Consider the following 23,918-nt stretch of genomic DNA (forward strand, 5'->3'; position numbering starts at 1 on the left):
TACATTCTCTATATGTCACATATTGTGGTCCTTTATACTTACAGTATGTTTATCTGTTGATGTTGATACAATGTGTTTTAGTGTACTGAAACTCAAATAAGGAATATATCATTTCTGTTATGTATAAAATGTATGAAAATATTATTATAATAAAACTTTACATTTACACTCATCACATAAACATGTGCAGGCAATTTAGTCACCAATTAGCCTGACCCTGTAGGAGGACACAACAGTACCCACGTAGCCACAGGGAGACCATGTATCCTCTACACAGAAAAGCTCTAGAGTCAAACGGGATTCAAACTCAGAACCTTCTTGCTATAAGAGGACAGTGCAGCCCAACAAAACCCATGTTCCTTCAGTAGTAGTATTGAAGCAATGTGTGGCATACAGAATCTGCTTACCCGTGATGTTTCGTTGTTGCCACCTAGTGGTTGAATCAAAACCTGCAACATGACAATTTCCCAGTTTCTGTGTAAAATCACAAGCAGCATAAAATACATAAACGCATACTTCTCCCATTCATTTTTCTTTTTTACCAAAAAAAAAAAAAAAAAAAAACACACAAAAAGCAGTAATATATTTTCACAACCTAGGTCTGATTGGCAGCTATAAAAAGGCAACATCTCTACATATATTTTAACAATGTGCCATTTTTCATAACATTATACACCACCACTGCCTTAACTGGTGAGTTGGTGATCCAAACTCAAGCCAACAGGAATGGCTTCTGCTACAAATTAAACATTTTGATTACAGACATACATACATTTTCTTCTTTACTAAAAACAGAAAATTAAAGCATATTAAGGGCATTGACAGGCTTTTTGTCAGCTTACACATACGAGTTTGAAAGTGATTTACATTTTCACAATTATCTGACATCAGCAAACATACCAAAAAAAAATCTTCCCATGTGGTCTGCACTGATTCAATCACTTTTAATGTAAAATCTCAGAAAATGTATTTTTTAAATTTGTGAATGGTGGTAGTTTTTCTTGAATTCAATCCAATGAAACAACACTAAACAAAAAAGGATTTATAACAAGTTTAAGTTAACCCCTACACCTCAGAGAAAACCAGCACCTTTTCAACACGTATCAAGTAAATATTATGTATCTGTCCCTCTGCAGATGGTCAGCACTCATCCTCTTCAAGTTCACTGTTCCTCTGTTTTCATTACCTTTAGTGAAAACATTAGAAATGGAAATGTTGATGCATCTCATGCCATTACAACAAAACTATAAATGATGTTACTTTTTACATACCTGTTTAAAAAGCTGGGCACCAAGGTAGTTCTTTGCCATGTTTCCCAGGTTGGACTTTCCACCGACTTTGCATCTGACATAACCATACACGTTGGCCCATTGTAAAACTACACCCATTAATACTACAGCCTGTGGAGGCAAAATTACAAACAGGAACGATTTATAAATCAATAATTAGCAGCGATTTATACTGACAGGTACAGAAACTGAACTGACCAGCCATTTAATCTTCAGGGAAAAGATGGTACTGAACGCAAATATGATCCAGAAGATGGGGCACACGATCAGTCCAAGCCAGAAGATCCGTGACTCAGCACTGGATGTTGTGTTCAGGCTGTGTTGCTGTTAAACAAAAGTACACAAGGTCTCATTTCAGCTCCTTTAATTTAAATGCAAAAAACAGTTACCGTCTTTGAAAACTCATGTCTAATGTCCCCACTGTGTGTTTTCATAAGAGAGGACAATGCAGCTGTTCTGTTTTATCCATCCATCCATTTTCTATACCCGCTTATTCCTAACCAGGGTCACAGGGATCTGCTGGAGCCTATCCCAGCTCTCTCTCGGGTGAAAGGCAGGGGTACACCCTGGACAGGTCACCAGTCCATCACAGGGCCACATAGAGACACACAGAGAACACAACAACCACACACACTCACACTCACTCCTATGGGCAATTTAGAGTCACCAACCAACCTAACCTGTGGGAGGAAACTGGAGTATCCGGAATAAACCCACGCAAGGCAACAGTGCTAACCACTCAGCCACCATGCTGCCCTGCTGTTCTGTTTTATACAATCTTCAATTGTCCAATAAGGCCAGAAAGTATTTTAACCATTAGACTGGTAAAAATATTTTTTAAATCCTACATTACTACTTACAACACTGCAATGTAGTCAGTTCATGAAAATTATAAATGCATGCATTGTAATAGTAATACATTTAGATGCAAATACACCCACTGTGTGTTACTTTAAACATCCTTTTGCCATAGTGAGATCCCTATGACAAAGGTCACATTTAATTCCTAAAATCAAATGTGATAATGCTGATGAAATTATAGAAGATGTTTTGTTTTATCCTGTTTTTCCAAATGTGTGCCTTCAATGTTTTTTTCCTGGGCCTTAAAGTGCCCTTTGCAAACACCAGCAAGGCATTTTAAAATGTAATTGATGATCTTCTGCTTGTACCTTCCTTGACTCGAACATCCAGTGGCTCTTTCCATCCTCATCCACTTGATTCCACCACCGAAGACCCACCAACAACCTGCCAGATATGTTCTAAAAAAGCAAAAGAAATCAAACCATAAGTTAAAAGCTGTTACTTTGAGTTGATTTATTCAAGTAATTTAATAACCTTGGACTGTGAAAATTATAATCTTTGTTTTCCGAACTAAAATTTTCATCAGTTAAAAGAGAAAGTCATTTGCAGTTTAATCAGCAATGAAAATAATGGCTAGTTTCGGCTTATAACACAGGCGAGGTGTGGCCTGGGGTAAGTTCCTAGAAATTCATCTAATTTATTTCCATAGTGGTCCTGGGATTAAAACACAACCTTGACAGTCCAGAAGTCACATGACAGCAGGAGGATGATGGTGACCATACAGACAATGAAGCGACTGCTGAGCAGGTCGCACAGCAAGTAGACCAAGATGGCACTTGTCCGGAAGAAGAGATGGAAGAAGGAAGCCAGAGGATGTCTGAAACACACATTCATTCATTCATTCAAGGTTTAAAGTAAAGATCTGCTCAGAACACGGCACAGTTAGCCAGGATTATAATCTGTAACCACAAAAGCAGCACATCGCACCTAACTTTAGACTTTAATCTGACGATCTCGTCCTCCTCACCAAAAAGAGGAGCGTCCTGAGAGTCCTGAAACACATCGACATTAGCAGGTCAAGACTAATGCTGCACACAAACCTCTTTGCTCAGTTCATTTGTAATTGACATGTACAGTTTTTAGTAATAGTTAACGGATTAAATGTCGATCGACACGTATTTCATCCCATTTTAACAAATATTCAGTATTAAACTGGCAAAAAATCGAGTTTAGGATTGATTACCTGTCGCAACATGTTGATTTTGTATTTCCTGGTGACGTGGTGTAAACAATACCGTGTGCTAAGGACCCCGGAGAGAAGTGGCTTTAAACCTGCCTGACTAAAAGGTAAGCCAAAATCAATGTCGCTTGAAATTTAAAAGTGCTAGTATTTTAGATTTGTTAGTTCTCTCAGGTTCTTTACCAAATCAACTGTTCAACATTTTCATATGTTTCTGAGTCCTAAATAATTTCTACTAACTTCTTTCAATGCGGATCACTGTTCTTTTGTTGATAAATACAGTAATTATCTAATACATCCAGGAAATCCTGATCATATTTCAAATCTCATATAACGTCCAAAATAAGATATTTAATTTAGATTAATATAAGACAAAGAAAATCAAAGAGCTCATAAAATTTCAAGGGCAGGGATAGTTGGAAAAGAGCAGAATAGGTTGGCCACCGCCCTTGGTTTGACTCATACAGTTTGTCTTTCAAGGCTTTTATTATGCTACTATTGTAATAATTCTAATTCTGCTATTGATAACAACAATAATAGTAATAATACTAGTCTAAGTGGTGGCACAATAAACTAGTTTCTTTCTCTCCACTTTTATTTCTCAGCATCATTTTGTGCATACAGGGACTGAAGCATAAAACAACCTATACAAGATCAGCTACAAAATTAATTACATTTTTTGGGGACTTTTGAAAATATTTACATTGTATATAGTTGTGCATATATTTACATTGTCTTTAGGTTTTGGATTATTGTATTGTATATAGGATATAAAATAATGGAAGACGTCAAAGTGATGATATCAATCAATCAAGAGGTTTTATTGTCATACACATTATAAACATAGCAGTTACACTGTGCGATGAAATTCTTTGTTTCATCTAGCATTTGTATTTGTTAGTGAAATATGTACTTGCATGTACAGAGAGATAATAGCTTTGTTAGAGAGAAAAATCATCATCAAAACAAATTTCAATTATCCAAAGCAGCTTTGCAGTGTCAAAACTGTTGAATGTACATCTTCAGTCCTCCTGTGGTGTTATGAGGTCAGAAAAACCTCAAACAGACTGGCAACTGAATGCATACGGTAAAAGATGCCAAAAGGAAGTCCAATATTGACAACAGCAGTCCACATGCTGAAATTGTAGAATTTAGTTTCTGCATCATGATCAAACTGAGGGCGAGCACCAAATGCTGGCATGATCCATAGCTGTCAAAGAAAAACAACACAGCACAGGTCAAACATTTGGTGATTTTTCAAATAGTAAATTCAAGGGGGTGAGGTAGAATAGTACTCACTATGATGTTGCCCAGCAGGAGAAACACACAGATCTCCTTCAACACCCATCTCTTCCACAACCGTTTGGGTCTGTGGTTAGTCCTGTGACTAGGCAGGCTCTGTGCTGTGAGTACTTCGCTGAGTTTTGTGTCCATGTGTGATGCCTCTAGGCTGCTCAGCTCTTTCTGTGGCTGCAGCGTGTATGGATTTGCAATCACAGTGGCCGGGTGCACCTCATGGAAGGGCTCCCGATGCAAACCCTCAATTATGAAAAAGTTCTGCAGGCCGAGCTGGGTCACCATCAGGATACCCCAGGCCAGGTTGAGTCTGTTTAGGTAACTTTTGGCTCCAGTTGCAACCATGGCTACAATGGAGAAATAGCTGATTATGAATTGTCCCAGTGATGCTCCCACCAGCAACCCTACATCCAGGCTGCGTGTGGGGTTTTTCTCTGATACACGCTCCCTGTGATCCATCTTGTAGATAGCACAGCCAATCACAATAGAGACAGTCATCAGGGTCAGTATGACTATATTCATAATGAAATGCATCATCAGTGCGTTGTCTTTCTTGACTGTGTCAGCAGAAGATTTTTTCATTTCGATCTCATATACTATGAATGTTACCAGACCTGTCAACACTAAGAGCCCTCCTACCACAGGCCCCAGGAAAACATCTTTGAAGCGGAATTTGATTTTGTGTTGATTATGTACATCTGCTACATGACCAACATTTTTCCACATGACGTAGGCCATGGCAGAGGCAAAAAGACTGTACTCAATATTGAAGGGGTACAGGTAGTAGTAGGCGTCCTTAAAGATTCCACATGAAGAGTGACTGCACTTGCACTTATCATCTCCAAATTTCACTGTAGGACAGAGTGCAGGAGAAGGAAAGTCTTATGTTGTGGTAATTTACTGATTTATAGATCTACCTTGATTGTTTGATCTGCATTACTTACCGCTATTGATGTACAGGTTTCGTCCATAAAGTTTAGTAATGTTGTCTGAATAGTCAGGAACAGTTGTTTGGTGAAGGGACTCTTCGGTGACTACAGCCATCCACAAAACTAGATTTGTAGACAGGGTGAGCATTAGACCACACCTGAGTAAAAGACAACAAAAGATAATCAGACATGACTGGCAAAAACCTTGATCTGCACTACCAGGCAACCTTCCATAATCTCAGAATCTGATGTCACCCTGTAAAATGTCAAAAATGACTTATTTGAACTACTCTTAGAGATAGCATAATTACAAACAGTGAGTGACAGTGAGTAATGACAAACACAGGAAGAAATCTATTAATCACCTACCTTGTAATGTTCTTTTGTAGTTGCACACAATCCTTGGCATGCCTCCACAAATAGTATGTCTGTAAAATTAATTCCATTAATAACTTTACATTTTATAACCATAAAGACTGGAGTTAATTGTTAATCTTTTAACTACATTTTTAATTACAATGTGCCATGTATGCTGGAATCTTTACCTGTATACTGATAAAAACAAGTTGCACCGCAGGGAAGACAATTTTAACAGTAGATTCACAGTGGAGATAGCCCACATAGCTGGCTATCTTGAAAATGTCCATGATAATACCGAGTAAGCCAAACAGCACAAGTCCTCCTGAAAGAAAAATACCGTACAAAACAATGTAAAAATGTCTAATCACTTTAAGAAAATCTGGAGCAAATGAAACATTAACCTACCCCTGAGCCACACCGGACCAGCATGGCCATCCCGGTAAACAACAGCATTTTCTTCTCTAGCTGTGTAGATGATATAATAGATCATCCAGATGGAAGTAAGCAGGAGGAGGATGATGAGGAAAATTTGTAGGTCTGAGGCTTTTATTTGTGCATTGTTTTGAGCACTGCCACTGACTAAGGCGCAGCCAAGGATCAAGATGTTTATACATATGATCCCAGAAACCATCCATCCCCAGTTTCGGCTGATTCCACTGGTAGAGCTGGTCTGGTCTGGTTCACTTGTGCTCCCTGATGGACCTGGAGTTTCAGTTTTGTTCGGTTGTTGGGCCTCTTCCATCTCCTTCTCTTTGGCTGCCATACTGCACGTTGTACAGGGATTTCCACTGGTCATGCAGTTGCATGGATTGACAATGTTCAACCACATAATTCCTCTCATCGGAATCTATTCAGACATTTGTTTGCATCTGATTCTGTACTAAACTTTTATAGGTTTAACAGCTACACCCATTCATGAGCTTCCTTTAAATACAGGTCCCGCCCAGGTAGAACCTGTTCTTGGATGAAAGAATTTACATAATCATCAGTCTATTCGTGCTACACAAAACGGCTGTTTCAAAGCAACAAATGGGATTTCATTTTGGCAATCTGATATTGATAAGCATTCCCAATCATGTATGTGGATTAGCTGTGCTATTTTAAGTAACCTATGTTATCTCTCCCCACCTCTGATAACATGAGGAATAACATTGAATCAGCTTGAAAATAATATAAAAATAGCTCTTATCTAATGACAATTTGACAAAGCAGTGACCTGGAAAAATGGAGAAAAGGTTCTCTGATACCTGTAAGCCAGGGTGATGTAGTTGATTCTGGGAAGCAGTCTGAGTTGTCATGGCTTTTATATGCCCCCAACAGCACTGTGGTTTACTATACAAAGCATCATAAATGTCTATAAATCTGTTATGAATAGTGTTTTATTATGACCAAACACAACATGTTTTGCATAAAATATCAATTTAAACTTCAAAAGATATTTCCAGGAAAATGTTTTCTTGTGAATCCAAGAAACATTTTCCTTTTCAAAAAAAAAAAAAAAATAGCAATTTATTTTTAATTTTTGTGCTTTACAATCTAATTTTTTTAAATCTGCCTAGTATGCATTTTGATTATGCACCTGAAATAATTCAATAATGAAATCCTTCTTTGTCTGACATTTCTTAGTAAATCTTACCAGCAACTGATATTTCAAGTTAGAACAATGGTTTATTGAAAAGAATATGGCAAAAAAACAATGACACCAGAGTGGCTGATTCTGACCTCTGTGTCACACGGTGAGATATCATATTCTCAAATGTCTGTACTTATCGTTTCCTGAATATGTTTAGACAGCACAACAACTTTATAACAATTAATTATTTTGCATATAGACATTTATTCTGGTGTAATGATTGAGTTTGAAAGAACATGTTTTTTTAGATTCTGCCAGGTCATAAAGCTTATCTATCCCAACAGCAAATAGCCACAAATCATTTCTTGCAGTGCCTGCAGCCATAGACTATATATTATATTCATGGTTCAATAAATTAGAAACTGTTTACTTCTTTTGAGTGTAATAAGAACACCTAGCTAAAATACAACAGTTCTATAACATTGTTTCTCGTTATCAGTGTGATAATGTTCAGTTTTTGTTGAAACTGTTAAGAGAAGTGTTGATTCAATTCTGATTATTTTGAATTATGCTGTGCTTTTAAACTATATACTATCATACAGAGGGGTTTTTGTTATTTATCCCATATACCATCATTGATATAAATAGGGTGGGCAAGTAATGCAAAAGCCAGTGTAATGTAATGCAGTTCAATTCAATGATTGTAATAGTTTCATCAAAACCTACAGCGACAGGACTGTTGCATTGGGTTTAATCTAGATCTACCTAAAATAACAGAGTGTAGGCTATTTCATTCATAACAGCAAATTATGTCTTTTTTCAATTCATCGCCAGATAAGTAGGCTACAGGCTGGAGATCCAAAATGGATAGTCCAGTGAAGCCAACTTCACACACCCTTTAGTCCTGAATACAAATACATGTTGTTAAATTAAAATAACTCAGAATTGGCTACACAGACTGTTTTAAGTGACTGTTTGGATTCTCTGCTTAAATTAGGTAAAATTACGACTTTGCAGGGCAGGGACCCTGCTGTGGTTTGGACCACCTCGGCCACCGGGAGCACTGTGATCCACACGGTGCGCATCATAGCGTCCCTGGATACCGGCGACTCGCTCTGCCTGACGCCCCAACACTGATCAGGAACCGCTCGGTCTTTCACCCGGTCTGCTCACACTACATCGCCGCATCACAACGACGATGATGGTAGTAGCGTTGATGAAACGCATTGGAGTCGAGCAGGGTGGACTGATTGTGCACCATGAATGACAGGTACCATAAGGCGGCCCGGGATGGCTACCTGGACCTGCTGAAAGAGGCAACTCGAAAGGATCTGAACGCACCGGATGAAGATGGCATGACACCGACTCTATGGGCTGCTTATCACGGCAACCTGGAGGCTCTGCGGCTCATCGTGGCGCGGGGGTGGGTAGAAAATGTATGACTAATGAGAATGTGCGCGCATGTTAGACACGCAGTTCACTAGATACGTCCATCTTTAGTCATTCGTTTGGAGTAATAGAAAAACTCCTTCGCAAAGTGAACAATTTTACCTTTGTTTCTTTCCATTACACGCGTTTATTATGCAGAATAAAGCAAATAGGCAAATCAAGTATTAAAATAAGTAATATTTCTAGGATATCACTCAAAGTTTCATGTGAAATAGGGTGACTTAAGGATCACAAGTAAAAATCTTAATCACCCCTTACAGTGTCCAGATTTGAGCTTAATATACACACGGGGAGAGGGTAATAACAACCTTTTTTTATCAATAAGGGCTGAAAAATCTTGGGCCACACACTATATTTGAAAATTAAAATATTTTTGCAAAGCCAGCAGCAAAGAATGAGCCCACATGATCAAAGCAGTCTTTTATCCACATGTATGTTGGCCAGTAAAGACAGATCTCAAAAAAACAGAAAGGAAATGACCCACAGCTGAATCATCACCTCTTATAGAAAATAGAGCATTTGCTTTGATAGATTGTCATGGATAAGTACTATAACAGAATATATCTACTAATTTCTAATTATCACTACATATAACACTGGTGTTTTATGTTTAATTCTGAAATTGAATATTTTTACATTTACTTAAAATAAATACCAGCAAAGTTGGTACATTGTTACTGAATTATTGATAATAGCTTGCATGATTGTTGATGGAAAGATTATTTCAGCTGATGTATGAAGACATGCAGGGTGTTTAAATGCAGCAGTTCAGATATGATTAGTATTTGTGGACAGCTGGGATGGGGACACAAACAACAGCCCATTCTTCATCTTTTCTGGCTGACCTGGTTTGCTTCCTAACCAGAAAAATGGGCCCATTATGAATCTGCTGTACCGAGTAAAGTTTGTGAGAAACATTCTTATTGTAAAAATGAACCAGCACCATTCATCAATGTTTAGTTTACTTAATACAGAATACCAGAACTGAGCGAACAGATATTTCTTTTTACAGTTTTCTAAAAACACACCAGCAGCAAACCAAGCTCTAGGTATTATGTCGTAATACGTTCACTATTTCCCACGGATGGCTCTGGCGGGATTCAGCTGCCAAGGACACAGTATTCCTGTACTGATAGCAGAAAATATAAACTCCTGATTGACATGAGGTACTAAAATTAAACATTAATAGCTGCCATAATGTTTCACAGTGGCACCAAAGTCGTGAGACCCGGGGATATAATGAAGAGATATTTAATGCCGCTTGACAATTTCATGGGAAAGATGCAATGCTGTGCTATATTGGGCAAGTATATTGCACTGGACGACCTAAAGTAACATCAAGCTGTCATAGGAGGTGAAGACACAAACAGCCCATAATGTGATAAAGAACAGAGGTGGGAGTAGTGAACGGACTTATCACCGCTCTGGTCAGCATTTTACAAGGACAGATGTGAATTATGACGAATAAAGCTATCACGTTAGGTGGTGACTACCGATGGCAAACATATTTTCTAATCAGAGGTTAGAAGATGACAGATAGTTAATCTCAAAATTGAACCCAGCTAATTGCTGTTTATCTTTTCATATTCAAGTGCATTCATTCAAGTGCAGCTTTAAAGGTGTAATTCCACTGCTTGCTCAGTGTTTTATTGTCACTTTCTGGGCTGTTAGCAACCATCCATCATGCACGCCGATGACAACCGCTCATCTGAACTAAAGCAACCTGCGACTCCAAAATACCTTATTCTTTCTAATTGTTTAAATCCATTCCTGTTCACACGAAAAAAGCAGGGGGCTGAAATCAGAGTGGGACTTTGACAATCATTGCCCAGGTCGGGTCTGGCAGATCAGACACATTCCCTGTGAAAACCTTACAACGCAATCCATCAATAAAACATCTGCACAGTAGCTTCACGTCCATCACATTAATTATTCATCAGTCTGTATGTGGCAACATTAGAGAACAGAGACAAGACAGCTCAGTAAACTGTAAAATTCAGGATGTGTGACCCAAAAATTTATTCTAAAATTTAAAAAATGTTTAATTGTATTACCAATATTTTCCTGTGGTGGCTATATAAAAAAACTTCAGATTGTAAATAAATGCTGTTTACCTAATAATGTTTGTGAGTACCTTTAAGATGCTTTATGGAATATTAGCTTTAATAACAAATAAGCTTTCATTCATTTGGATAAATGGCTTATAATGAAAAAAAGTAAGAAAGTTCCTTAGACACCTGTTCTTTATACCGTCCAACCACCTGCATTACTGTATATTTTGACTAGAAGAATTCACTATGACATCACCAGCCATGCACAGTTGTGCTTTTTAAGTCAAGCGCAACCTTTTCGGCCTCCCCTGAAATTGGATACAGTTTACCAGTGTTGCTGGCAAGGCTGTGGTCATATTACAGACTGACAACACTGCAGCATACGCAGTGGTAACTCTAAGGTTGTGGACACTCAGCCAAGGGTAAATATCACTTATATTTTTAGTTATGACCCTGCACATCCTAACACATAGCAAACAAAGCTCCTTACTTAGAGTAATTTCAGTGAAACCCACCAATATAAAAACCTGTTGCTTTCAGAAGATCTGTGGTTGATTTTCTGCAAAGAAAATGTCTTGTTTAGACTATTGGTTATTAAATAAGAGCTAACAAATAACCCACAAATTGCAGGTCAATGATGAAAACATAAACAAAAAATGTGAGTCATTTAAAACAGCAAATTAAGGAGGCATCCTCCTTTAACCGGAAGTCATCTGATAAACAGAGATATAAATATTCATGTAGTAAACTTAAAACAAGTTCTCTGAGTCTAAAGGTTGTGCCCAATATGTGTTTTTATGGTCCACAGAGGAAACCCAGACAAATGTGACATATGGGGAAACACGCCGCTCCACTTGGCAGCTGCCAATGGTCACGTGAACTGTCTTCTCTTCCTGGTGTCTTTTGGTGCCAACATTTGGTGCCTGGACAATGACTACCACACGCCGCTAGACATGGCCGCCACAAAGAATCATATGGACTGCGTCCGCTACCTAGATTCCATTGCTACCAAGCAGACAGGCCTCAACCCCAAGCTGGTCAGCAAGCTGAAAGACAGAGCGTTTCGTGATGCTGAGCGGCGAATCAAAGACTGTGTGAAGATGCAGAAGAAACATCACAAGCGCATGGAGCGAAAGTTTCATAAGGAGGTTTCTGAAGCTTCTGCATCAGACGTCATGAGCTTTTCCAGTTACACCAGCAGCTCTATTAGCCACAAGTTGCGCAACCTCAATGTAGCCACTGCCAGGGTGCCATATTCCCAGGTCAAGAGATTTTATTTGTTTATTCTTCTTATTCTTATCAAATACACTTGACATAGTGTAGGTAGTTGGTGGAAGTCATGTAGGCTATTATCACACAGTTTTCAAATCCCTTCTCTCAAGTGCATCATTTAACAAGGCTGAATGTTATGTGAAAAGTATAAAAACATATGAAATAGTTGCACAACTTTTGAAGTAGTTGTGTGAGGAAAAATACCATCTTAAAGGATACTGGACTAAAACCTTTCAAATCTATTCCTGTCATTTGTGTGTGATCACCTTATTATTTCTGTCCTGATAGGCTACTCTCCATGCCACAAACCGAGGAAAAACAAAGATTCAGAAGAAGCTGGAGAGAAAGAAACAAGGAGATGGGACCTTTAAAATCTATGAAGATGGAAGGAAAAGTGTACGCTCCCTCTCTGGACTTCAGCTGGGTAATGATGTCATGTTTGTCAAACAGGGGACCTACATGAACCCTAAGGACCATGGCCGCCGCAACATCCGTGACATGTTCCCCAGAGACAATGATGACTCTGTTTCACGTGCCATGAGCGAGCCGGATCTCCATGGGCCTGATGTGGACTATTCTGAGATCAGCACCGATTCAGGACATGATTCCTTGTTCAACCGACCTGGACTGGGCACCATGGTCTTTCGGAGGAATTATGTGAGTGGGGGAATGTTTGATCTGGGTAGTCAGGATGAGGCCAGTGTGCACCGGTCAGGCAATAATGTGCGTTTACGCAGTCGGCTGCAGCAATTCAAGAGTGTAGATGAAGACAGCATTGGCAGTGCACACAGTTTGCAGGAGAGGAACGCACAGGAGCTTCCCTGGGAAGAAGTCGAATTAGGACTGGACAATGATGATGAGCCTGACACGAGCCCTTTGGAGGTTTTCCTTGCCACACAGAGCATGAGCGAGTTTTGCTCTATCTTCAAGAGGGAGAAGATTGACCTTGAAGCGCTGTTGCTATGCTCTGACAAAGACCTTAAGAGTATCCACATCCCCTTAGGACCAAGGAAAAAGATCTTAGACGCGTGTAAGAGACGACTAGAGACCATAGAGGACCCAGACTACATCGAGGACACTGAACTGTGAGTGCAGAGATTTTCAGTTAATGTAGTAACGAAATATTTGAGCCATGACTTAATTCTTTTTATGCTAGCCATGCTCTTCTTCACTGCATTTTCTGGTGTGTTCCTACATTTCAGTTAGGATTCAGGTCAAATCACTGTTCACTGAGGATGGATGTGAAAATCCTTATCTATTTACAACAAAAAATCCTCATTACAGCTTCATAGGAATCAGTTTCAAATTCAGTGTGCTAGAGTTGAACCAAAACATGAAATAGATGTAAATGTGCAGATGTTTATGGGGTGCACAGCATATTTTGTTTCTTGTTGTGGTGCAATGGCCACTATGAAAATCTGTTTGGAAAAGAAATAATGAAAAAATCGGGATTTTTCTCTTGTCTTGATTCTGTCCTGCAGATAATAAACATGGTCGTAGATGTTCCTGCCGCTGCGTGCTCATCCAGCCTTAAAGGTCAGTGGAGCACTGTGGAGTAAATATCTCATATGAACAGAGTGGATATAATGATTTAGCTCTCCTGATAACAAAGTAGAAAATATACTGTCACCATGAATATGTCAAGGAAGAAGAGACAATTTTTAACAGGAATCTTTTACAGTTGTTAGCTTCAGGGAGGTCGCTCCACAGCTCTGCATCTTTTAACAAATTGAGGATCTTATCAGAATGCAGTGCTATTCAGTGTATGCCATGTAGCATAGTCAGTACAGAGTTAATTTGTGGGGGCATAACTCCCTTGAAATGTTTGCCTCTGTGGGGTAAATCCTACAACCTCATGTGCCTGCATTGCTTGTGCCTGTATCTTTGTTAAAATGTCTTTTGTCATATTGTAACTGTATTGTGAACTGTTTCAGTAACAATATGGATAGAACAATTTCACCTAGAGGTAACTGGAAATTGTTCTCTGAGACCACTGTTCTGATTGACTTTAATACTGTAAACTCTGGGAAAACACAGTATCTTTAGATAATTTCATAATACATAATATAACTTGCTGTAGTACTAAATCTTGCATGTACAGTGATACACATATTAGGTTTCAAAGCCTTTGTATATCACTTACACAAGGCTTCTGTCTTCCAACAGGTTGCATCTTAGTAGTTTTTCAAAATAATGTATATCTGCACAAAAGAATAATTAATTCATAAATAAGTGTTTACTTAACTTTTAACATTTCAGATAAATTATATAATAATTGTAATACTGCACTCGCTACTTCCAGAACATACTGTAAAATGTGATTATATACCGATATAGGGATATAAACATATTACATATATTACATTTAAAAATCAATTGTGGATTTTTAGAAGTTTTAGACTTTTAGAACATTAGTATAGAATTTGGTCGGTACTATTTGGAAAAAAAATTAGATCAGTATTTCTAAAACTCTGGTATAAAATAAGTAAATACTCACTCATCATTGTATTGATTTTGTAAATTATTTGCGTTCCCACTTATGTGGAACTAATCTTTACTCTTTGTACAATCATGTTTTATGATGCAGTTTTTACAGGCCAATGAATATCTTGTCTCACCCATCACCTGTTAACAAAGACCATTGCCAAGATTTTGTTGTGTTGTGTGTCAGAAACAATGAGAGGACATTTTTTGGAATTTTAAGCCATAACGATGATACGTACATGTTCCCACATGCACAAAACAGAGCCATCATTGTTTTCTCTGTGTTGCATGACCTGAAGTTAGGAATTTGTTCGGTACCTAAGGTGGTGCTGTCTGGAACCTCTTTGCCTCTGTCATGACATTTTTAACACAAAGCATTGTCAGAAAATGTTCATAACCCTCCCCAGCTCGATGGTGTGTTTGCCATTTCCTGCTCATAGCCAAGGGATCTGGCGTGCATTTTAAGCTTAAATACAGGGCACAGAGCCAAGTAAAACAATTGAATGATGACAACTCCTGGCTGAGCACAAAATACCTCAGGTGTGGCTTTCTTTTCTTTCCTTGTGCACTTGGAGGGTTTTTGGTTCTCAGAAAAGGCAGAGAGCAGACATGATAAAAAAAATGTGTCAAATGAAATAAAATACAAATAGCATTTAGCACAACCAGGACCTTACCTATTTGTCAAGTCAGTCTGTGTATTATTGGCGGTGCAGGCCAACTGTTCAATGAGAATACTGTTCTGATTCGTTGTAGCATTTCAGATTATGAGACAATAGATGTTTAGATAATTTCATATGTTGCACTTCTAGATTTTGCATGTTCAGTTTATAGACTAGGACAACTATAAACCACTGTTAATCACTTATATCAGGCTTGACATTATGACTGTCTTTCAACAATTTGTACCTTACTAGTTCTTTTTTTAAATAATGTATATATGCACCAGATTCTGCCCACTGTCAGAAGATATGCAGGTTATTAACTGGTAACTTATTTTCTTATATTGTGAATGTCAGTGTGTATATTTGTTTTGTCTCTCTATGTTAGCCCTGGGATAGACTGGTGATCTGTGCAGGGTGTACCCTGCCTCTTGCTAAGTGTCAGCTGGGATTGGCTCTAGTATAAAGTAAATAAATGCTCTGTCATCAGTGTACCAAACTTGTAATTTATCAGAGTTCTTACTTATGTGTTGTGTAAATAATCTGGACTGTTTGTACCATATACTGTACAGTTTTTATAGGCCAACAGCTTGTCTTGATCATCACCTGTTAACAAAGACATCATTTTACACTTTTGCCAAGACTTTGATGTGTGTGCGTCAGACATAGAGTGGAAAATATGTGTTTTGAACCTGCAGCCATAATAATAATCTGCACATATTGTTCACATACAGAACACCTTATTGTTTGCCCTGTGCTGCATTGCATGATGGAGGATTATTTGGTAGCCTATTTAATTAAATTAAAATAGAACCTAGATATGATTGTTGTCTTATCATCAGTATTTTAAAAACAAGAAAAACTTAAAAAACAACATTACCAGTTCATTAACTCTGAGAAAACAAGTGTGAAGATGTTCATACCGCTCTCCATCCGGATAATGTTCTTGTCATTTCCTTGGACTTTCGATCTGGGGTACATTTCAAGTGTAATCAATTTTAGGAGTTTTAGACTGAAACAATGAAACATGGCGACTTACATTGGTAACTGAGAAGAGTTTAAAGGACATTCATCCAGAGGATATTACCATCCAGACATCGGACATACTGCTATACTGATGTGTGACTTCTGCATGGACAGTAATAAATTCTGCATGATTTGTCTACTTACCATAAGGGCCATCTCGCATCCCATCTGGTAAACACCAAATTTCATTATCTGGTGAATGCCCTACACAGTATTGGCTGTTGGACTAATGGCGATCATCAGGTTCCTCCTACAGCTGTTGTGTGTGTCTGGACTCTGAGAGCCAGGAGCACTGAGAGCACACTACTGCCTCTGTCAGAGACACACACACAGATCAAGGTCTCAAATGTACAAGTTTTTAATGTTGTGAGATTAACATTTATTTTGACTGTATTCTAATTTACTTTAAATGTTTGCCCTTTGTCATCACAAGAGAGCACAATATTGATGTAGAATATTTTAATAATAAATTCCCAACATATAGTTTTATTGAAATTACCTTTTGTCACATCTGTTGCAATCTGGTTTGTGGACTGGGTTGCAGAAGAAACAAGAAGAGAACAGTCAGAATACCTCCGCAGCTGGAAAAGCACTTGGTAAACTACAAAATATGTTACATGGTAGTATGCTCTCAAATATTTGACCATGACCATTTATCTATGGGTTGGTTTGATGCCTGGTGGCCTGCTTTAAATATGGTGTTCAATTTTTTTCTATAATTGCTTTTTTCTATCCTTTGTAGCCCTAAAGTCTGCTGTGCAGGATGCTGCAGGATCCTGTGGGAGGGCCATCAGACAGGCAGAGGGTGTACAGGCACATCTGGAGCAGAGGATGTTAAACATTGGCTAATATGAACAAAATGTCCACGAACAAGTCTGATGTAGACTTCCTGCGGGTACAAAGAATTTGAGGCATTTAAAATGGTAATGTATAAAAAGATGAATGCAATTTCCTAGTAGGTGTGAACAGCGTGAGCCCATTTTGGCCATATGTCTCATATGATCTGTGATAAGCATGGAATGTTCCCTGAGGCGAAGAGTTTATGATGGATGCCAGCGTGTTGACAGTGTACAGAGCAGGCATTTCATAGCTATCTCACATCAAGAAGGTTCATCAGAAAAAAAAAAAGTCACAATACATGTTTGATTTTGCTTGCTCTAGGAGAAAGAAAGCATGGCAGATGTCTATCTGCCCCGTGTGTACATCGACCACGTGGATCACTGAACCCTGTAAAAGTGGTAAGTACAAATCATATTCTATACTTTACATCTCTTGGCACTGCAGTGAGAAAAGCTTGTCGTGCTATGTGCCCTTTTAGCTATACTAGCAAGAAGCTCAAAAGATCACTGTCCCCTGTACAGCCTCACAAAAACACTAGCTTGGCTGTTCACTCTAAGTGCTGTTATTCAGCCTATGTTTGTTAAGATCATTTTTAAACCTCTCTATTCATCAATTATTCAACAGGGTACATTGAAATCCTCATAAATAATCTCTCTGCAAAGTAAACAATGAGTGATGTAACTTGTCCTTTGTGTCTGCTCCACAAGTGCAAAACTGATTTCATAGAGCAGCTTTATGTTACTGCCTGACTGTCAAAGACACAGAAAGTGTAGTTTCTCTCTCAAATACAAGATGAAGCCTCTTCCTGTGAGCTTGTAAAACAAAACTTACTGCATTATAAATGTTTATTGAGGTTATATAACAAGGTACATAAAGTGGGTACATATGGGGAATGTTTTCACATACATGTCATTGAAGGTAAAAATTTAACACCATCTAGTGGTAATTGTACAACATGAGCGTAAAAAGCTTATGTAGCAATAGTTGTGTTAGAAATTTACTGCAGCTTTATTGCAACTTTACTGCTCTTGAATGTGATATGAATGAGGAGAAAATATACAATTGTTTGCCAAGAACTCTTTTATTTGACTTACAGGTTTATCTGGTTAGCAAGAGCTTCAGTCTGTCAGCATTTAAAGTTTATTTTCATTGCTGAATTATTATAAATGTGCAAGAGGACTTATGAAGGGTGTGTAAAATCATCGCGTTAATACAAGAGTATGTTGGTACATACTGTACCTAAAGTTCACTGCAGTCAACCTCAGGTGTTAAAATCAGTTTCATTCTCATCATAAACTGGATTTATAAAGTGGACACCAGTCTGAGTCATGGAGATTGAGTTACTAGTTGTAGTCCCATACAGAGCAGGAATATCAGGCAGCATGTTGGGTTTGTCAAACATGGGGTTATCAAAGCCATGATCAAGAGGCCCACCAAGGTTTCCAATGTCACTGTCTCTATGTGATCTGCTCAGAAATGGCATCGAAGGCACTGTTGGCATTTGAACAACTCCCTTCTGAACCAGGGCGATCATTATTATAATGAGCATTATTATAATTAAAACTCCAAACACAACTCCAACCACCATCCCAACATTGTTTCCAGACTGGTTGCTGCTACTGTCAGAGGATGTTTGAAATTCACACCCAGTGATTCCCAGGTTGGTGCCATGAGACTGAACATCCTTAACTATGTCCCAGGCCAGAGCCTCTGACTCTGTCCCCTTGTCTCCACCCAGAATAACCACCTGGATTTCAGGCGAGGCACCAAAAGGGATGATCCCCATCAGCGTTTGTGACTTGAGGACTTTAGACATGCCCAGCTGGATGGATTTGTACTTTGGCAGAACAAGAAAAAGGTGATGGATTCTTTGCCTATAGGTTTGCAGGTTGAAACCAGTGGTGTAATAGATGGTGACGATGGCACCACACACCTCACAGCAATGTCCTACAGGAGGGAGAGGCTTCGTACAGCTAAGGGTGTCACATTTTACAGTACTACAGATCTCCTGATGCATTACAGAATTCCCACAGTCACAACCAGAAGGATCCGTACAGCCTGGGTTTCCAACAGTGACAACAGAAGATCCGTGGAACTGTAGCTGACCTGAGTGCGAGCTGAGATACTGGGAAAACTCAGATCTGCTATCAAACTTCTTCCCCAGCACAGTCACCGACTTTACAAAAATGTTAGGCCGACTGGAACTGGTGTCCACTCTGAAGGACGAGTGGGTTTTAAATACCACATCATCAAAATGGCAAGGGACACTCTCCTCATGGACTGAGAACAGGAAGTTTCCATCCATAGTTGCAGCCGTCTGCCACAGAGCTGGATTAAACCATTGAAGAGACTCCTGCTCTTTGAACTGGGTCACAACACCTTGTCCACAGCCTGGGTCTTCTCCTTCCAAAACATAAAATCCAGCTCCTGAATTCAGGATGAACTCTCCATCAATTGGCAACCTCATTTCCTTCATTGCATGTCTGGTATCCACAAACACAGACACTTGTTTTTGGGCTAAAAACTGAACTATGTCATTTCCACATGGAGCAGTGCCTGTGTCCCAGTTCGTCTTATTCTCATAGTTGGTGTCAGGTATCCACTGTTTGTACAGGGCATTCGATGCCCCGACAAGACAGAGGAGAAGGATTATGTCTGGTGTCTTCAGCATCCTGAATATTTGTGAGAAACTAAAAGAACTGACCTTTGTTACCTACCTTGTGACTAACACACAGCTGACCAGTAAAGTTGCTGAGCTCTGAACCACATCAACCTGCTCAAGCAGGTGACCTGTAAAAGATTTACATTTCCTGCAATACCAACCTGCTTTAAGACAACACTTTTTTAGACATTTTTAGAGTTGAGGAGTTATCCAGATCTCCTGTCTGTCTTTTCAGTTTACTCAGTCTAAATACTGTGACTACACGGAACTGAAAGTGCTTCCAGTTAAATTCCAAATAAATATTTCTTTAGTCCACCTGAAAATTTTGCTTTATTACATTTTTTCTTTAAGCTTCAATAAAAACACCCTCCATTTAAAATGTCTATATCTGATTAAAGTTTAATGTAGTTTATCCACTATATCCCCTGCACAAAAGCTTCTGGTCTTATTCAAATTTAAATATGATTTAATCATTCTGCAGATGTAATATTGAATTAAACATCTTTTCAACCCCAAATACTTCAGCAAATATCATAACCAGTTAAATTATCTTAACACCACATAACACCACGTCTTTTTCCAGTTACAATGATCTTAGTGAAATCCACTCCACATCCTTAATGTGCATTAATAGCCTATATAAAATTATACAAAGGTGAATGTTAAAAAAAGAAAATGATCCAAAGTAGCCTAATTTAGTTAAGAAGCAAGTTGATTTGATGTTTTGTATTTTATTTTTTTAAATGTCTCAAATCATTAGGACCAGGAAAGTTATCTAAGTAATTCGGTAATTCAGCTGTTTGGAACAGATACCAGAGGTATCCTCCTGAGCAGCCTGTGCCACGGTTACACATATAAAGTGTTGCTGTCAACAATAATATGAACCAGGAGTTCAGTTGTCGGGACCTGAACTGTCGCTGGGGTGCAGGGACCGGAAGTTGACTGATCAGCTGATTCTAATTGCAGCGATTTTTCTTCATTTACGGCACCTTGTCAGGTGCACCAGCTTTTAGATGAACCCGCGGAGACTGTTCTTCTCGTGGTGTCTGCGTCCATGAATTTTGACTTTGACCTGACAGAGACGAGCCCACGTGTCCGAAGGCCTGGTATTCAGTCTCCATTGGGCCATGAGAATTCGAGATGTTCCGAACCTGCAGCAAATGTTATTGAGGTAAATTTAGCGAACATGGATTTTCAGCAGTTTTTGTCTTAAGTGCGGAGGAATCTTTATTTCTTGGTATGACAATTTTACTATCTGAGCCCTGCATTTAAGGAAGAGTGTTCATTTAAATCACAGAGATCTACTGTCCTGCTTGTTTTCTACTACTAGCCTTCCAGCTTCTGATTGGCTGAACACACCTGATCCAGGTAATCAGCAGTGGGTAGGGCAGGGATACCTGGAAAATAGGCAGGGCAGGAGATCTAAAGGACTAGGTTTGGCCACCTCTGATTTAAACCTGTTAGTCATGTAAGAAAGACTTGCAGTGACTTGCAGTGTTTTTGTTACACGTTTGCAGCTTAAACTCTTTTAGAATATCCCTAAGCCTATGTTATTCATCTCTACAGAAACAAAAGTCTTGTATTTCTCAGCTGCTAACCTAAACAAATGTTGGATTGTTGATTACTAAAGGCCAGTCACCCACTTGACATGTATCCTATGTAGAAAAGCACCAAATGATTCAGCAGAAACCCATCGATCCAACATAGACACAGCAGCACAGCTGGAAAACATCCAGGTTTTGCCCAGCCCTCCTCATCCTGTCGGTGTGGAGGCCGTGGGAGAGCGTGTCCACCATGTGAACGCTGCAATACAGAGGGCCCACCATGGTGGTGGATGGCTCCTGTCTGGCATCATCTGCATCAACATCATAACCCTGGGCTGTGCTCTGGTCAGCGGCAGTGCATTCAACAGCGTACTCATCCCTGCACTACATCAGCAAATCTTCATTATCATTCTCCTCATCCTCACTATGCTGTGGATGCTCTTTTACACAGTCGTCACCTCTCGGCAGGATCAAGGAGTCTTGTTTAAAGACAGCCATGCAGGGCCTGTGTGGCTCAGAGGTGAGAATCCCTTTGGGTGTCAAAGTTTCATTTCAGAGCTAAATGGCTTTGACTATATGGTTTTATTGGTTATTTATATGGTTTGCAGCTGGACTTGTGCTCTTTGGCCTGCTTAGTCTACTCATGGACATCTTTGAGATTGCCAGCTATGTGGGGTACCTTCACTGTGACTCAGCTGCACAAGTTGCCTTCCCTGTGGTGCAGGCTGTATTTTTGTTTGTCCAGGTTGTTGTGTTTTTAGAACTTTCTGAACATTCGAGAATATACGGTCTTGCACTTTGGATGTGTCAGGAAAACCTAACAAAACCAGTTTGTTTTAGACATACTTCCTGTGGATTCATGCAAAGGACTGTGTGCAGCTAGACACAAATTTTACACGGTAAATATCTACTTCCTTCATTACAGTCAGTTCTTCAATTACATCCGTATTATTCTTTTACTTTGCAGAACGCTCTTTGTTTCACTCTTTCAGGTGTGGGCTCACACTTATGCTTTCTACTAACCTGGTTGTTTGGATGGCAGCAGTGATTGAAGAGTCAAATCACCAGACTGAGATTTTTAATTTAAATGTCAACATCTCATATGGGATGTACAGAGGTATCTATGCTTTTTTTTTTCTTGTCGTATTCATGCACAATCAGTGATTTTAAAAAATTAAATGAGAACTCCACTGCTTCCAATTTCAGCCCGCTATGGGGATAAGTCAAAGTGTAAATGCAGCCATTCAGCATGTGACACCTTCAAAAAGGCCTTCTACTATTTGTACCCTTTCAACATAGAATACAGCCTCTTTGCTTCGACTATGGCCTACATCATGTGGAAAAATGTGGGTCGACTTGTGGAGGATCATGGTCACCACAGAGCTAAGTTGCGTCCAAAGGATGTATGTTTGGGGCCCTCAGTAGGAATACTTATGGTGGTGGCAGGACTTGTAACATTTATAGCATATAAGGTGGACATAATAAAAGACGATGAGAAGAGGAGAAGCGAGACCTTACTGATTCATTATATTTTGAATATAGTGATACTGAGCCTGATGTCTATCTCCACTTTAATCGGCTGCGTCATCTACAGGCTGGACCACAGGGAGCACGTATCACAGAAAAACCCCACTCGCAGCCTGGATGTGTGGCTTCTGGTGGGAGCCTCAATGGGCCAGTTCATAATCAGCTATTTCAGTATTGTGGCTGTGGTGGCAACAGGAATTAGGGTCAGCCTGAATGGTCTCAACCTGACATGCGCTTTGCTGACGGTGCTCCAGCTCGGCATTCAGAACTACTTCATCATTGAAGGCTTGCATCGGGAGCCCTTCCATATGATGCAGGAAGCAGCTCTCCACACAAATGCTCATGCTTTCCAAGAACATACAGAGATAAGCATCATAATAGAGAGCAGTAAGTCCAGCTACTTCCCAGATTCAAGTCTTGATAAGCCAAACTGGAAGAGAAGAGTTGTGAAAGAAGTCTGTTCCTTTCTGCTGCTTGCTAATATCCTTGTAAGTTTTTAGATTTCTTTTATACAATATAAATGCAATAGACCAATGATCAATGTATTTTCTTGGGTTGTGCTAATTTACTTATTTTGTATGGACAGTTGTGGATCATGCCTGCGTTTGGTGCTCGTCCCCACTTTGAACATCCTGTCGAGATCAAGTTCTACAAATTCACAATGTGGGCTGCTATTGTCAATGTTGGACTTCCTTTTGCCATTTTCTATCGCATGCATTCAGTCGCCAGTCTTATTGAGTTGTATCTACACTCTTAGCATACCTTATACAAACCTCTGTTTTATGTATTGTATAATTGTGTATCATGTATAATGTTTAACTTATTTCAATAAATTAAAAATGTTATTTTGAAATTCTTTTGTTGATTTGCTGCCCTTAAAATGCCCATTTATATTTAAATAGGAGTGTTTTCATTA

The 23,918-nt window shown here is 39.1% G+C and overlaps 5 protein-coding genes across 6 annotated transcripts; 2 read left to right on the forward strand and 3 right to left on the reverse strand.

The window, feature by feature from the left end:
* Positions 1–588: 588 nt before the first annotated feature.
* LOC113141009 (Golgi apparatus membrane protein TVP23 homolog B) lies at positions 589–3,452 on the reverse strand. The gene is made up of 7 exons (XM_026325181.1): positions 3,334–3,452; positions 3,078–3,142; positions 2,823–2,967; positions 2,459–2,548; positions 1,488–1,613; positions 1,272–1,400; positions 589–1,186 (listed from the first exon to the last, which is right to left on the reverse strand). Exons 1-7 carry the CDS (start codon positions 3,343–3,345, stop codon positions 1,163–1,165), a joined length of 591 nt encoding a protein of 196 aa, XP_026180966.1. The 5' UTR covers positions 3,346–3,452; the 3' UTR covers positions 589–1,162.
* An 873-nt stretch (positions 3,453–4,325) lies between these two features.
* Positions 4,326–7,174, reverse strand: otop2 (otopetrin 2). Its single transcript, XM_026325180.1, has 7 exons — positions 7,132–7,174; positions 6,321–6,869; positions 6,101–6,237; positions 5,925–5,983; positions 5,571–5,713; positions 4,630–5,477; positions 4,326–4,540 (listed from the first exon to the last, which is right to left on the reverse strand). The coding sequence occupies exons 2-7, from the start codon at positions 6,754–6,756 to the stop codon at positions 4,370–4,372; spliced, it is 1,794 nt and encodes a 597-aa protein (XP_026180965.1). The 5' UTR covers positions 6,757–6,869; positions 7,132–7,174; the 3' UTR covers positions 4,326–4,369.
* Positions 7,175–8,648: 1,474 nt separating this feature from the next.
* ush1ga (Usher syndrome 1Ga (autosomal recessive)) lies at positions 8,649–17,227 on the forward strand. 2 transcript variants are annotated; one of them, XM_026325635.1, is made up of 5 exons: positions 8,649–8,911; positions 11,797–12,250; positions 12,549–13,345; positions 13,742–13,796; positions 17,172–17,227. In XM_026325635.1, exons 1-4 carry the CDS (start codon positions 8,748–8,750, stop codon positions 13,743–13,745), a joined length of 1,419 nt encoding a protein of 472 aa, XP_026181420.1. In that variant the 5' UTR covers positions 8,649–8,747; the 3' UTR covers positions 13,746–13,796; positions 17,172–17,227. The 2 variants fall into 2 exon arrangements, with proteins under 2 accessions (XP_026181420.1, XP_026181419.1); XM_026325634.1 differs by lacking the exons at positions 13,742–13,796; positions 17,172–17,227 and having other exon boundaries at positions 12,549–13,349.
* Positions 17,228–18,100: 873 nt separating this feature from the next.
* On the reverse strand, positions 18,101–19,962 carry amn (amnion associated transmembrane protein). Its single transcript, XM_026325330.2, has one exon. The coding sequence runs from the start codon at positions 19,938–19,940 to the stop codon at positions 18,531–18,533; it is 1,410 nt and encodes a 469-aa protein (XP_026181115.1). The 5' UTR covers positions 19,941–19,962; the 3' UTR covers positions 18,101–18,530.
* A 962-nt stretch (positions 19,963–20,924) lies between these two features.
* On the forward strand, positions 20,925–23,759 carry LOC113141165 (proton channel OTOP2-like). The gene is made up of 7 exons (XM_026325411.1): positions 20,925–21,102; positions 21,595–21,995; positions 22,084–22,220; positions 22,316–22,374; positions 22,468–22,592; positions 22,682–23,490; positions 23,589–23,759. Exons 1-7 carry the CDS (start codon positions 21,059–21,061, stop codon positions 23,757–23,759), a joined length of 1,746 nt encoding a protein of 581 aa, XP_026181196.1. The 5' UTR covers positions 20,925–21,058.
* Positions 23,760–23,918: the final 159 nt, after the last annotated feature.

Source organism: Mastacembelus armatus, chromosome 8, assembly GCF_900324485.2.
Source record: "Mastacembelus armatus chromosome 8, fMasArm1.2, whole genome shotgun sequence".
Classification (NCBI taxonomy): Eukaryota; Metazoa; Chordata; class Actinopteri; order Synbranchiformes; family Mastacembelidae; genus Mastacembelus; species Mastacembelus armatus.